This window comes from Scomber scombrus, chromosome 14 (assembly GCF_963691925.1).
Source record: "Scomber scombrus chromosome 14, fScoSco1.1, whole genome shotgun sequence".
NCBI lineage: Eukaryota > Metazoa > Chordata > Actinopteri > Scombriformes > Scombridae > Scomber > Scomber scombrus.
The window spans coordinates 7,166,886-7,180,545 of record NC_084983.1 but is presented as its reverse complement, the minus strand read 5'-3'; the positions used below and the strand labels follow the sequence as shown (position 1 = coordinate 7,180,545).

Here is a 13,660-nt window from a genome sequence, read left to right as displayed (position 1 = left end):
CAACTTTGACTGTGTTCACTGCGCCTGCATGAGCAGCCATGCGTGACGGTATAGCATAAAAGTGCTTTCTGAACCTGCTTTGTCATATAACTACAAAAGGTCGTGCAGGTCTCCTTGTGGTACACTAATCCACAGACATATCTGGCATAGAGGTCTAAATGCCTGAGGAGATCATAGCAGCAATGTTTTTTTGTTAAGGGAGCAAATCTCTACCCGAGAGAGTCTTAATTAATCCCCATTAATCCTTTCATTTACTCCCTCCAGTCTGTGAGTCTTTGGGGCACTCACAGAAGAGCCCATACCAACAGAGCCGCAAAAAAACAAAAAAAAAAGGTGGGGGGGGCACACTTGAATGGCATATGACCTGACTAAGGACCAAAGCAGTGCAGTCTAAAGCCCCCAATCAGACAGAGCGCTTTTTGCAGGTTGAACAGGTTGTACAGCTTTTTTTTGTTGGAAGCCTACAATTCAAAAAAAGAGCAGCTTGTTTTTTTATTCTTTTTTTTCTTTTTTAAATTGTTGCTAGGCGACCACCAAATCACCACCTGCCTCTCGATTCATCTGATTGGACAATGAGGTTAAAAAAAAAAAACTGCAAATGACGTGTGGCGCTTTTCTGCTCCGAGTTAGACGTTTTTTCAACTCAGGGCGCTCCTGCAAAAACACGAGGCGCACGGAGCGGAAAAACGCGAGGCGCTCAGCAACGTGAAAGCAGCGAGCAAAAAAAGCTTCACTCTCATTGAAAACAATTACAGGAGCAACCACCACAGGGTTGCTAACAAGCGTCCTGTCTGATTAGGGCCCAACAGCAGGCATGGTATGCAATGAATACTTTGAAGAATTTAAGAGAGCAAGGCCTGACAAAGTGTTTGAATGTGAATAATAGATAGTGATCTTTGGAGGAAGCTGCAACTGTCACGCTCTGTTGCTTCATGGATGGCCTTAATAGATCACTTCTGAGAAGCCAGCAGAGCAGTGTAGGTAAGCGAAAAAAAAAAAAAAAAGGAAAAAAAAAAAAAAAAAACTCCCTGAAACCTTTCATGGTCTCTGACAACTTCCAGTAAAGCACCAGGTTTCTATTTGTGTGGTTGCATGTGCACATTCATTCCTGTGTGCATGTAAGCAACGGGCAGAGCAAAGCAACATCAGATAATCAGAAGGAGGCGGGGGAGAAAAAAAAGAGAGAGAGAAAGGAGACGCAGAAAAAGCAAGGAAAGACGGAGAGATAAAAGTGAGAGAGAAATTAAATCAAACGCTACCTTTTTTGGCGACCTCCATCTCCTCCTCGGTCCAGCGAGAAGTTTCTCCGGTTTCCCCAACACCAGCTAAATCACAAAGAAAAGAGATAGCCCCATCAGCACTGACAGAAAGAGAGGGAGAGAGAGAGAGAGAGAGAGAGCAAGAGAGAGAGGCAGACAGATATGGGGAGTAACAGTCCTCTCTCCAGCCGTCTCCTTCTCATGGCCACTAATCTAATAATCTGTTTACATTCAGGGGCTGCTGAGACCTGCTCCCTCACTTACACTCTCACTCTAGCTCACTCTCACACTCTCATTCTCTCTCTCCCTCCCTCTCTCTCTTTCTCTCTCTCTCCCCTTCCCCACAGCCCAGAACAAGCCCTCCTCCTCTCTAATCCACAAGGGGAGGGCCTTGGTCAGCTGATGTAGCGCCAGACAGTGGAGGAGTTGAGAGCCGTGCCTCCCTCTTTGGGAAATGGCCTTGGATGGAGACAAACAGACAGATAGAACAGCCAGCCCAAAAAACCCTCCCACCCCCTTCTACTGTGACACTGCACATCACTCACACACACACACACACCTCCTTCTTGCCTCGGCACAGCTACACAGTTCTAAACCCCCCACAAAATTCACAGAAGTGCATGGTTAGTGTGGAGGGGGCCGAGTGAACTCTAGCCCACTCTACTCCATGGCACCCACTGAGACAGTGTAAACATTTGGACTAATATAGCTGCAGATGTACCCTTGACATTAACAGGAGGCTTGCCCCCACCCCCACCCATCAACCCCGACCCCCACCCACCCACTTCGAAGATGAGGAGATCAATTCTCACTGTTTAGATGGCTCCTACCAAAGGTCCCCTGGCCACAAAGTCTGTTACAGTTAGTTAAACAAATGCAGACTGGACTGGGCTTCCTTCTCCTGTTGCAAAACTCACATGTTCTCCCCGTGACAGTTTAGGCCCCTCTAGGGTGGTCATTAATCTCTGGGCTATGAAAACAGACAGGGCGTCTGCCTACAGAGCTGCATCTCACCTCATGACAGGAGCCCTCATCCCATACACTCACACAGACACACACATCCCCCATCGCTTCAAGCACGATCTCGTCGCCACCGTTTGCCCCCACTGAATCAGCAGCTTCCTGAACTTCGCTGGCACTGTTTCAAATGGGCAAGACTGACGGATAGCTACCCTTTAGCACCTAGCCCGCTCACTTCTAAGAAGCGCTGTAGCTGCAGGGGTTACAACAGGGCAAGCAAACAGACACACAAAATCCACAGTGTCGTCGCTGAGTGAGATTACAGTTGACACAGTCCTACTTAAACCACGATACACCCAGAACATAGCCAGAAAAGTCAGAGGATGTAGCTAATGGAAGGACAGGCAGCAGGTTAATTAATCACATTATAGGGCAAACCTTGCATAACTCGGATTGCGTAGAGGTAGAGCTCGACTGACAGCAGAGGGAGCAGGTGGCCGAGGGGGCACAGCACACTTACAAAACAGTGAATTAATGATACAGATTAGCGTCACAACAAGCTTAACACAGAAGGATACTTGAAAACCTGAGCTGCCACCGCCGGAGTGACAGACTTCAAAGGGTGGAAGAGTACAAGTGCGTGACGGAGTACCATGACAACAGTGTATTGCCATGGTGATGGACAGACTTCACAGAGCTTCCTGAGTGAAATGCAGCACAGGACAGAGTCTGTCTGACACTTAACCGTGAGGGCCTGAACCTCCTGAACCAAATTGTCCACTTTCAGGGTAAAAACTGCTTATGAGCACAGTAGCCAAGTCTGCTTATTATAAGCCACTTTGGGCTTGTTTTTCTGTTAAGTTGCTTACAAATGTGTCAAGTCTCAGCATTCTGTTTTTTTGGGCTTGTTTCTAAAATGTCATTGCTTATTTGAGCTTGCTCCCTATATGTCTAACATGAAGTAAAGTTTTACTGAGCTCCATCTAAGTTGTCAAAGGTCACTTGCTTGCTGTCAGAACCATGCATGTACTAGCCAACATTTAAATCCTTAGCTGCGTCCCAGTGGTTCACTGGTTAGTGTGGGTACCAAGCAACGTTAAGCTCAGCCCAGGTTCAATTCTAACCAAGAGCCTTTGCTGCATGTCATCATCTCTCTATATATATATCCCATCCTTCCTGTCCTCTCCACTACACCTGTCTAATAAAACTAAGATGCCTTAAAAAATATTCTTTAAAAATCCACACTATAACACTTGATAGTTTGGCCTGTTTGTTATATGAAACTTTCATTTTCATTCATTTATCATTCCTAATTTTTTGGCGGTTTTATTCAACTTCTTCGGAGTTAAAAAGAAACATTTTAAATTACTTGGTAGAGTACTTCTGAAATGGTTTCTTATGTAATGGCAATACATTCATACACATATATATTGATCAAGCACTCTCTCACGTTGTGGTAGGTCAGGTCACATGTTTGGGGTTTTTTTTTTGGACAGCCAAGATGCTTCTCTTGAGTTTGTTTCCACTGACCTGGTTGTTTGTTTCTGCTGCCAGATCTGCCAACACTGCTTTTGAACGTTCACATTTTAAAGAGGAAGAGAGCTGGCAGAGCAATATTGTGAAATGCTTCACAGCCTTTTTTGGGGTATACGTTTGGCGAGTGCCATTCTGTTCTTCTTTGTTAACCGTGCTACATGCAAGTAGCTCAAAATAAATGATACACTAAATCTATGTTAAGAAACACTAAATGACTGCAACATGTAATCTTTCCATATACAAGAATGTATATGAACTGGGTTTAGACTCATACTTTGTGTCAAAGACTCAAAGCTGTTTGGGTGACTCCACCAAAATGTGGCTTCCAAATAAACTCAAGAAACTGACCCTAGCATCTAGAAAATGTGTGATGTTTGGTGCTTAGCCAAGAAATATAATAACATTACTGCTAATATGACCTGAATAAGCTTCGGACACTTTCACGCTTTTGAATCACAAATATGATGCTCTGTTATGCACTCTTTCCTTTGCATCGTTTGTCATGAAATTTTTACAATTACATTACTTCTGGGTCAGTAAAGTGTGTTCTTGTGTTGTAAAAATGTATTTTTAAAACCCTCCAGAGAGCATCCCCGAGAGTATTCACCTTTATTAGCATCCATGGAAGCTACTGGAGTCTGGGGTTTTGCAGGCTCCTTCATGGACTTCTGCGCGGGATCGGCTTTAGGGAGCTGCGGAGGATCTGGCAAAGCAGGCTCAGGGGCATGGGGAGGTGCTTCCTCAGCCGCCACAGACGCAGCCTCATTGGCCATGGAGCGTGTGGTGATCCTTCCCTTACGGCGGCCCTGGCTGTTGGCAGTCTTCCTGCCACGCGGCGTGTTTTGCTCCTTTCCGTCCTCGTCCTCCCCACCGTCACACTTGTCTTTGTCCTTGCCAATGTCCCTGTGGTTTATGAGGGAAAACGCAGCTTTACAGACCGTTAGCACAGAAAGTATCTATTCCCTTTTGATTCAGCAGTAACAGGCCCTTTTTTTTGTAACGCGCTCTCTTCCTCCGTGACTGAACACACACAAAAAGTATTGCAGAGTATGTCTACAAGTTGACATGATAATAAATTAGCAAGCTGCTTTGTCTGTCTGACAAAAGCCAAGACAGACACTAGTATCCCCCTTCCAAGTCTCCTCTGGACCATGAACATGCATCACTTTAAAAAGAGTTTTGGGGACATGAAGTTTTCTCATCACCATTTCCAATGTTCATTTATTATTTTATGGGACAATATAGGGCTATAAAATACCAAAACTGAATTTGCATTAGGTATATCAGAATCTCAACACATTGATGATAAAAGTCACATTCTGGCCTTACACCATTAAACCTGAATGTGATGCCAGTTTTGTTAATTCCTGCATTTCCATGTCAACAGGTGAGGTCCAGAAGTAGGTATGACAAGAAATGGGAACCTGATCATTTTTTCCATATTGATCAATAACGATATCTATCATGAAATATTTAATTTAGTAATTCGCTATTAGAAAAGTATCCTGATAATGACATGATTCATTAGTTAAAATTATGAATAAAAACTAAAAAATAGGATAACATAATTTAAATATTTCATATTGCAAACATGCCCTATCTGCTCTAACAATACAAGTTAGCTTGCCTTGGAACTTATTAAAATAATGTAAATAAAACTAAAAGCTGGGATTACTCTTATTATGCTATATTTCGTTAGCAGGGCATTTGAGATGTTTGCTGCCCTGCGAAATAACGCCCTGGCAGACTCAACTCTAAGTGAAAATACATTTAAAAGATATTAATGTTCTGGTTTAACATCTCTCATATGTTTTAGAGGTGGGAATCTGAGTAAAAAGTGATAAACTAGCCACTCATCGCTACTTTGTTTACTAGCTTCAAGCTTAGCCTAGCTTAGCTGTTAGCTTTGTGCATTTGCAGTCAAAGCAGCTTCGTTAAATTGATAGCGTGTGATGACTGTTCCACAGTTGCAGACATGGTGTCTCTACTAGAGAGATGTGACTGTGAGTTAGAGCAGGTTTTGTTATCAAAGCTATTTAAAATGTGACAAGCGGTCAATACGGTCATAGCCTTGATAATGATAGCACTAACTAGGGTTGCCAACTCCATGAAAAACAAATAAGGGACACCTAGTTGGCAGGGCCGGACGACCCGATTGCGTCAACCCTCCCTGCTTGGTGAAATGTTTTGCCTTTTTTGTGTGTGTGAAACAATTTTTAAATTATTTGACTTGAACCTGAATTTAATTCGATGCATGTTTTTGAGTGATACGAATACATGGAAAACAAATTATTATTCAACAATTTATTTTTTAGTGCAAAATAACAAATCTTTTTAACAGAAATCTGTCCTGCTTAACTTAACAGAATAAAATAAATCTCTTCTAACAGAAATCTGTCCTGCTTAACTTAACAGAATAAAATAAATCTCCTTAACAGAACTGTCCTGCTTAACTGAAAACAGTATAAAATAACAAAAACAAAAGAAAGCAGAAAATTCCTGTAATAGTCCATATTTAGTGCAATAAGAAAAGTGCAAACAGAAACACATTTGTGCTTGTCTTGTCTACCAGTATCTTCTTGTAAGCAACAGTACCTCGACCAATGAGAAGAGCCGAATTCTGCATTGTCATTCTCGTGTGTGAGTGTGCCGTCAGCTCATTGGTCACAGAGCAGGAGAGGGCTGGCAATAAGATTACCGTAAATTTTCATATAAAACGCCCTGTCATTCATTGATTCCATTGACATTTTGCAGATTATTTTTATTTTCACAGAAATACGGGACAAAGTGCGTCCCTTTTCAGCTCAATACAGGACGCGTAATTTTGTTTCTAAATGCGGGACGGTTCCTTTTTTCAAGGGACGATTGGCAACCCTAGTGCTAACGTAGCCTCACTGGCTTTGTTTCGTGGTAAGAAATAAAACTGCAGACTGACATTTTTGTCTCATATATGTCTGCTGTGTGATAATGTCCAAAGTTTATCATCATTTTAAACATAAATGTTATTGTGATCCCGTATCAAGGTTGTTTTATTGTCCAGCCTTAGTTGGAATGATCTAGTTGATACTGTAACTCTACAGGGTTGTTGGAACATTACAGGTGAAATGTTACAATTTAGCTCTTTAAATACTTGCATGAAATATAATATGACATACTTGACTAAAGACACCCTTTCTCTGAAATAATCACACTTTTAAAAGACCAAAGACTGGCACCAAGAAGAAGGTGGTGTTTCCTGCTGGGTCTGATAGAGTAAAGAGACACCAGGACAAACAACTATTCATAACTCACCTAGAATCCTCCTTTTCATCTTTCTCTTCCTCGTCCTTCTTTTCCTCGTCCTCTTTTTTCTCAGACTTTTCGGATTTGTCCTCTTCGTTTTTGTCGTCTGACTTGTCTTCTTGTGAGGGACGTGTTATTTGCTGGAGGCGAAACACAAAAGGGGAAAAGTTCAGTTGTTTCTCCTTGAAACATTTAGAAAAGGTCAGTGTGTAGCTTAGTGAACGTGATTTAGGTCCGTTTTTAAGTAGAAATCAAAAAATACAAAGTAGAGAATAGTCGTCATGGATCTGTGTGGGAAATTGGAATTCATATTTTACCAGCATTTGGCTGGTGGCTGGTGCTGAGTTGCCACGCTGTCATCAATGCTTTCATTCAGATATAAAAAAAAAACCCTGCTGTGATACATTTAAAACGGTAATTCAGCTGATTTCCATTTGGTGATCAAACCACAACCACAAGCATTTTGTTGGGCATTATCTTCATATATTCACCAATCTGATAACACTTGACTATGACACAGAATATACCATGCACTTAATGTCAATCCGCATCTGCCGCATACCATTCTGCATATGAAAGTAGAGTATGTGAGCTCAGGTTGCTTTACCCTTTACTATGCTACACCCCTCTTGAAATGTGTACACACTTCCTGGTCCAGTCTTCCTGAATGCTGTCAAGCTGTAGTCATCCCCTGATGGTATAGCAGTGCTTGCATTGGCCCTGTGAGCCCAGAGGACCATTTAAAAATTGCACAACAGAAGACGAACCTGAAAAGTCTGCTTAAAAATCCGGTTTGATGAGAACAAAAGTTATGCCAATTGCAGAAATGTATGTCACCGCCTGGTTATTAGACTTCCTGTTTTCAAGCTGCGCAATTTCCTCAAAACTAATGAAAAAACAAATGTAAAGATAAGATAGGAGATGACATATATCCTGAATAGACACTTTTTAGGTCACACCATATTTTGATGATCTTCACAGACACATAGACACAACCAAACGACACTGCACACTGTTTCAGCTGTAGTTATGAAATAAGAGTGCGGCCAGTTGTCATGCCATATTTGTCTCAGTGGCTCCCTCAAACAGAGTAAGGGGTTTGACCATTAACCTCGTTATTAACTGTAAACAACATATAAAGGTAAAAAAAAAAAAAAGGCTCATCTTTGTATTGTACATTTTAAAAAGTGTCCAGGTTGAGTCCAGATCGATATCGCTGCCTTCGCAAACGAAGAGTGAAATCATCATTCAAAACGAGAAATTTCAAAAACAGAGTCGGACAGAGTGATTGAGGACAGAGCAACATTCTTTATCATCACTGCTGGCGCGGTTCACCACAGAATGCTTCCTCCTGCCTGTTCCATGAAAGCGCTGTGCTGGAACAAGTCTGGTTATGCCAAGCCAAACATCCCATGCTGGTACCAGATGGGGCCAAGGAATGTGCTTCACTCAATAGTAAAGGCAAAAAGATATGGACTGAGGCAAAGGGAGGAAAAGACGGGGGTGCAACCTGAAAAATAAAAAGAGGCTTGTGGTCGCTCACCGATTTTTACAACAACGTGGTCTGCACATGAGCCGTCTGGTTGCCTTATCACACACAATAAACGGTCATTCAGACTCACTCGACGACTCTACCGAAAAAACAGGCGGTAAGCAACTGTCGCAGCCGTCTCACAGAGTCAGCCTTAGCTGCTCTCGGACAGGAGCTGTTTTTAAGTCTCTGTCTCCTGACTTGCAGAATTAGAGGCTGCTCTTGCCAGTTCTAACCAGAGACTGCCAATAATCAGAGGGATTTTTTCCTTCTAGGAGTGGAGCTACATAACTAGCAAAAGCAAATCTGCAGTATTTGAAAGAAAAGTTTTCCAGGTACAATTTCTATTAGGCTCCCTTCATGTCTCTTAAATTAACTGCAGAAAAAAAATGGAAAATCTCATTCATGGTTGATGTTGCTGTTAGTTGCTTATTTGCCACGACTGTTGATTACAAGCTACTTGTATATTCACTTTTGGAAGCCAGAATTTCTAGATAACAAATGTTATCTATTTCCATCCACATTTAGTATATTGTACTTGTTGCTAAAAGATTGCATGGAAATATGCATGTAACAATATGTAACAGCTGGTATGATGGTTTTACAGCAGCTGATGACGATGATGCAGCTGCACTGCTCAGCTCTTTCAGGAGAAGCACTGCAGAATCAGAGCCCAGATGGCAGGTTCGATGTATGCAGGGAAGACCACGTCAAACTTGGCCTGGGACTTTAACTCTTGACTCATTTCCTGCCTGCAGCAGTCTGCATGTTTTTGGCACTCGACGATCGGAGACGTTTCTGCAGAGGAGACCGCTCTGTTTTAGGGGTCGAGTTATTCTCCCCCGTACTTCTTTTCAGTGAGACGCTGTTTCTGGTTGGGTCAGGGAGCGCTTGTGTTTGCTTTGGAGGTGGTCAGACAGCCGTGGCATTCCTGCCTCTTCTCCCACACTGCGTAAAGAGCCTATACACAGATGTTCTCCAAAAGTCAATGAGGCCCTGTGGTTCTGCGGTTCTTCAGTGTTTTTTAAATGAAGCTCTTTCCTGACCTGGCCTGAATATTTTGAGAGTTTTAATTTCTCCCCTCTTTTGCTGATTCACAAGTCCTGTTTGATTTAGGAAATGACAGAGCCACAAGTCAATCTTCCCTTTCCTACCACAAAACTTCTGCCACCGGAGGAATCTCTCATTCTTGCTTCAAGCGATTCCACTGCAGGACTAGGAAATGGGGGAAAAAACTACTAAATTATGACTATGCATCACCTCTATCCTTATAGTTCATTACAGTTATTGCAATCATTGAAAGACAATTACTCGGACAGAATGTCTCTTTAAAATGAGGAAAAGTGAAAAGAATACAGAATACATTGCATTAATTTTGGATAAAATGTGCAATTCTGCTGGTCGTAATATTAAATCCTGAACCAACATTTTACTGTCAAAAATAACTGTAAAAGAAGAGAGTAATATTTGGAGCAAAAAAAACCCAACACGCATTAGCAATGGTTGCCCTGGTTACTGGGAGCTCTGCAGAGGAAAAACGGCTCATCATTTGTGCTACAAACCAATGAAATTTACTTGACTGCTTGATAAACTTTACTGGCAGGGAATTAAAAAAAGGGAACATTTCCCCATTTTGGACCCTGGCAACAAAGAACAGAGGTATCCAGATTATATATTATTTACTCCCTTTCTGTTATTCTGATTATAATATAATAATAAAAATGATATTTTTCAAAACGCCACCAACTAAATTAAACTGTGTAATATTTTTCTTGTAGCTTGCAAAGTTTATCTCACTTTTCTTTATAAATGCTCATATTCTTCTGAGTTACCATTCTGTCATTTTACCAAAAACACATGCTCTAGACTTTTCTGCGTTCTGCTCTTCTGATTGATGTGTTGTGCTAGCAAGTTGAACGAGAAAATGTGGACTGTAGCTCAGGAGTTTGTTTTTTTAAACAAGAGATGAGATAAAACTGAAGATATCTTTATGGAAAAACTGGATTTTTTTGCAGTCTTGCAGCTGTAACTCCTGCATTGGCTTCCTCTAATGGAGCAAATTATTTTTTTCACATTTGTTTTTGGTTCTCCTGACGTGGCTGATGAAGAGATAAGCACTTTCATTTTTTCCAACATCGACAACAACGATTCCAAGACCCATAAAATGAGAGAAGCTCACAATAATATGTATATATTGGTCTGGATATATGATGTCTGTTTTTGAGCTTATTTGTCTAATACTGACTATTCTGATTACTGCAATAGCCACAATTCAAATATATGATTAAGGGGTATCCAAGTCAACTACCACATTATTAAAATGCGGTGCTGTGCGAACTGCCAAACAAATCAAAATACGGCAGTTGAAAATAATTCATTTCAAACTGGAATAAGAAAAACCCTTTTGTATTTATACTGCAGCCCTGGAGGTCCACAAGCAACAAGTTAAAGCATAAAACTGAATGACTGCACCTCCCTTGGTTCAAATATAGATATATATTACACAATAATAAACATTCATTATGACAATCATAAAATAAACATCATAGCATGCAGCACTGAATTACAGCTGGTCCTCATTACTTCCAAAACTGCATAAAAAGCAAAAGAAAAATAACATATTGAAACTGTTTCTTTCATGCAGCAAGACCTACTGTGAAGTCAAGACTTTTGTTTTGTTATGGGTGGAGCTGCCAGCTGATAGATATACAGGCTGCATTCACTTAAGTGCTTTGTTTTTGTCATAACAGAGCAGCGTGGCCAAAAAGACCCTCAGACACAACCAGTCGAGTCAAGGCGCGAGTTCAACTTACCAATAACCAATGAAATGGTCGCATAGACAGTGAAGGGGGTGGGGGTGGGGGAGGGGGGAGGTGGGGCGTCGTAGCTGGTGTAGGCTTCCACAAGAATGCGAGCACCGTATCGATGCTTATTGTTGCCGAGGCTGAATATTCATTTAGGTCAGAAGTGCAGTCAATAAGAGTCAGCTGACATGAGGGGCATCAATGTTTGAGGCACATTTTGTCAGTCTGATCTTGTCTAATACGCTACAAAGTATGACAGTAAAACTAAACATACTTTTTTTCTACTCAAAATGGGGCAATACCCCAACCCTACTTCATAAATGAATTCATACGTGAATGACCACATAGCCTTGGCTCGAATGTTAAATTAAAAACCATGTCTGACTCTGCACGTCCTAGAAAAATCTACCCTAAAATAGCCGAGTTTAACTGCCTACAAGCCTCAAGTAAATATGGAGGCTAAGAAACGAACTACCAAAAGCGACAGGGCAATAAAAAAAAAAATACGACACAGTAACAAACGAGCAGATACAGGACAAGGAGGGAGAAAAAAAAGCGGGGGTGAGTGTGGTAACAACTAACAAAGCAAAAAAACTGTGGTTTGAAAGCTGGTTGACATACCTGCAAGCTCATTTGCTGATCATAAAAAACCCTTTTCTCTGCTGTGAGCCACAGCTTACTGGTGTTGTAAATGAGAGTTTAACCTCCGGTACTTCCATAGCGGTGGTAACGGTAGCAGTAGAGGGGCAGGACAGCACCATAGCAGAGCTCCTTAGAAGGGCTGCCGGGCCACGGCACCGCCACACATATTCCGGGAAAGCGTGTCATCAGGCCGCTTAAGCCGCCCAAAGAATTGTCCATCTCACATGCACGCACTAATCTATGCAGGGTCACTCAAGGTAATCCCTGCCGAGCACTCCTCTTTGATTGGCACTCACAGCAGCACAGTGAGTTTTTTGGGCCTGTCAGATGGCTGGGCTGTACCAACTCTGCTGTTTCAGAGAGGGGGGGACTTTTTCTCTCTCTCTCTGTCTCTCTCTCTCTCTCTCTCATAGGAACAGAAGAAAGAGGAAATGGAAAACGAAAAAAAAAAAACACAACAGCACACACTCAGCGGATAAGCTGCCAGCGCTGACTCTGTCTCACAGAGGGTTTTTTCCCTCAGTTTCACTCGCTCGCCCTACATTCCTCCGCTCTTGCTTTTTTGCTCACTGTCCTCTTCCTTCCCTCTCTTAATGACTCACTCTACTCGCTCGAACTGCAGTTGTTAAGTCACACCAGTAGCTTGCAAATCCACTACATCCTAATGTGGATTACTCCAAATGGCAAAAAAAAAGAAAAAGAAAGTATTGACTACATTCTCAACAACCACAGGAAGGGGTTGGAAAAAGCAATAAAGCCATTTAAGCAGCTGACCTGACTCCTAAGACCATGGAATCCATCTTAGACCCTTTTTTCACATTCAAGTGACGACCCACAGACCAACTATGTTTTATTTTGGTGGTCCAATCATATTAAAAGAACCACCTGTCATGTTAAAATTTCAGCTGTCAAAACAATATTGTTGGAAACACCTTTAATGACTATAAAACATGACAACCCCGCTATCCAGTGCACTGCAGATATCCACAACCTGGTATTTATCCATGTTCAACAGTCTCATGTGTATCGTCAAACACGTGTCGGAACCATGTTCAATATTCTGTCTCATTTGTCAAATTTTCCACCCAAGAAAAGACATTTATGAGATTTTAATCTCTTGAACGAAACCCAATTCAGAAAAAGTAACTTGGAAGCTTAACAATAAAAACAAAGTATTTCATGTTATTCTGGCTATGTGTGGATGTTGTAACAAAATAAATAAAAAAGCAAGGGGGTTATCCACCATATGAAACGACAGTGTACTCCAAAATACATAGAGACAGCGTTTTCTTCAATTAGCTGAAAATGTGCAAGTTCAGACAGATTTTTCCACACACAGAAATGGACAAGCACTATACTATAGTGCTGAGGTCTATACTATGAATAGTTCAAAAGTTTTAAAAAACTAACAAGAGGTGACTCACCCATTAAGAAATTGTACCAGACACTGTGTAAGAAGTAAGAAAAAAACATCTTTGTGTTCGAGACGTAATCATGAACTTCTGTGCCCTCCACCTCTTCCTATATAAAGAAACGGTCCACAACAAATCCATTGTGTTCCTCAGTGGACGTACTCGAAGCGGAGACAGAATGTCCTGTACAAGGACCGTGGCATCAATAAAGTGAGGAAAAAACAGCCACCGAAA

General features: G+C 41.6%; 1 protein-coding gene across 9 annotated transcripts in view; it reads right to left on the bottom strand.

Annotated features, from left to right (window-relative positions):
- The window catches only part of ncor1 (nuclear receptor corepressor 1), a 59,765-nt gene that overhangs the window by 23,556 nt on the left and 22,549 nt on the right, over positions 1-13,660 (bottom strand). For 8 of the 9 annotated variants that reach the window (XM_062433515.1, XM_062433516.1, XM_062433520.1 and 5 more), the window contains exons 15-17: positions 7,047-7,177; positions 4,363-4,658; positions 1,260-1,325 (exon numbers count right to left, since the gene is read on the bottom strand). In XM_062433515.1, the coding sequence (XP_062289499.1) occupies positions 1,260-1,325; positions 4,363-4,658; positions 7,047-7,177 (493 nt within the window). Of the gene's footprint in view, positions 1-1,259; positions 1,326-4,362; positions 4,659-7,046; positions 7,178-11,993; positions 12,241-13,660 lie in introns of those variants that run through there. The other variant, XM_062433523.1, reaches the window with a different exon arrangement.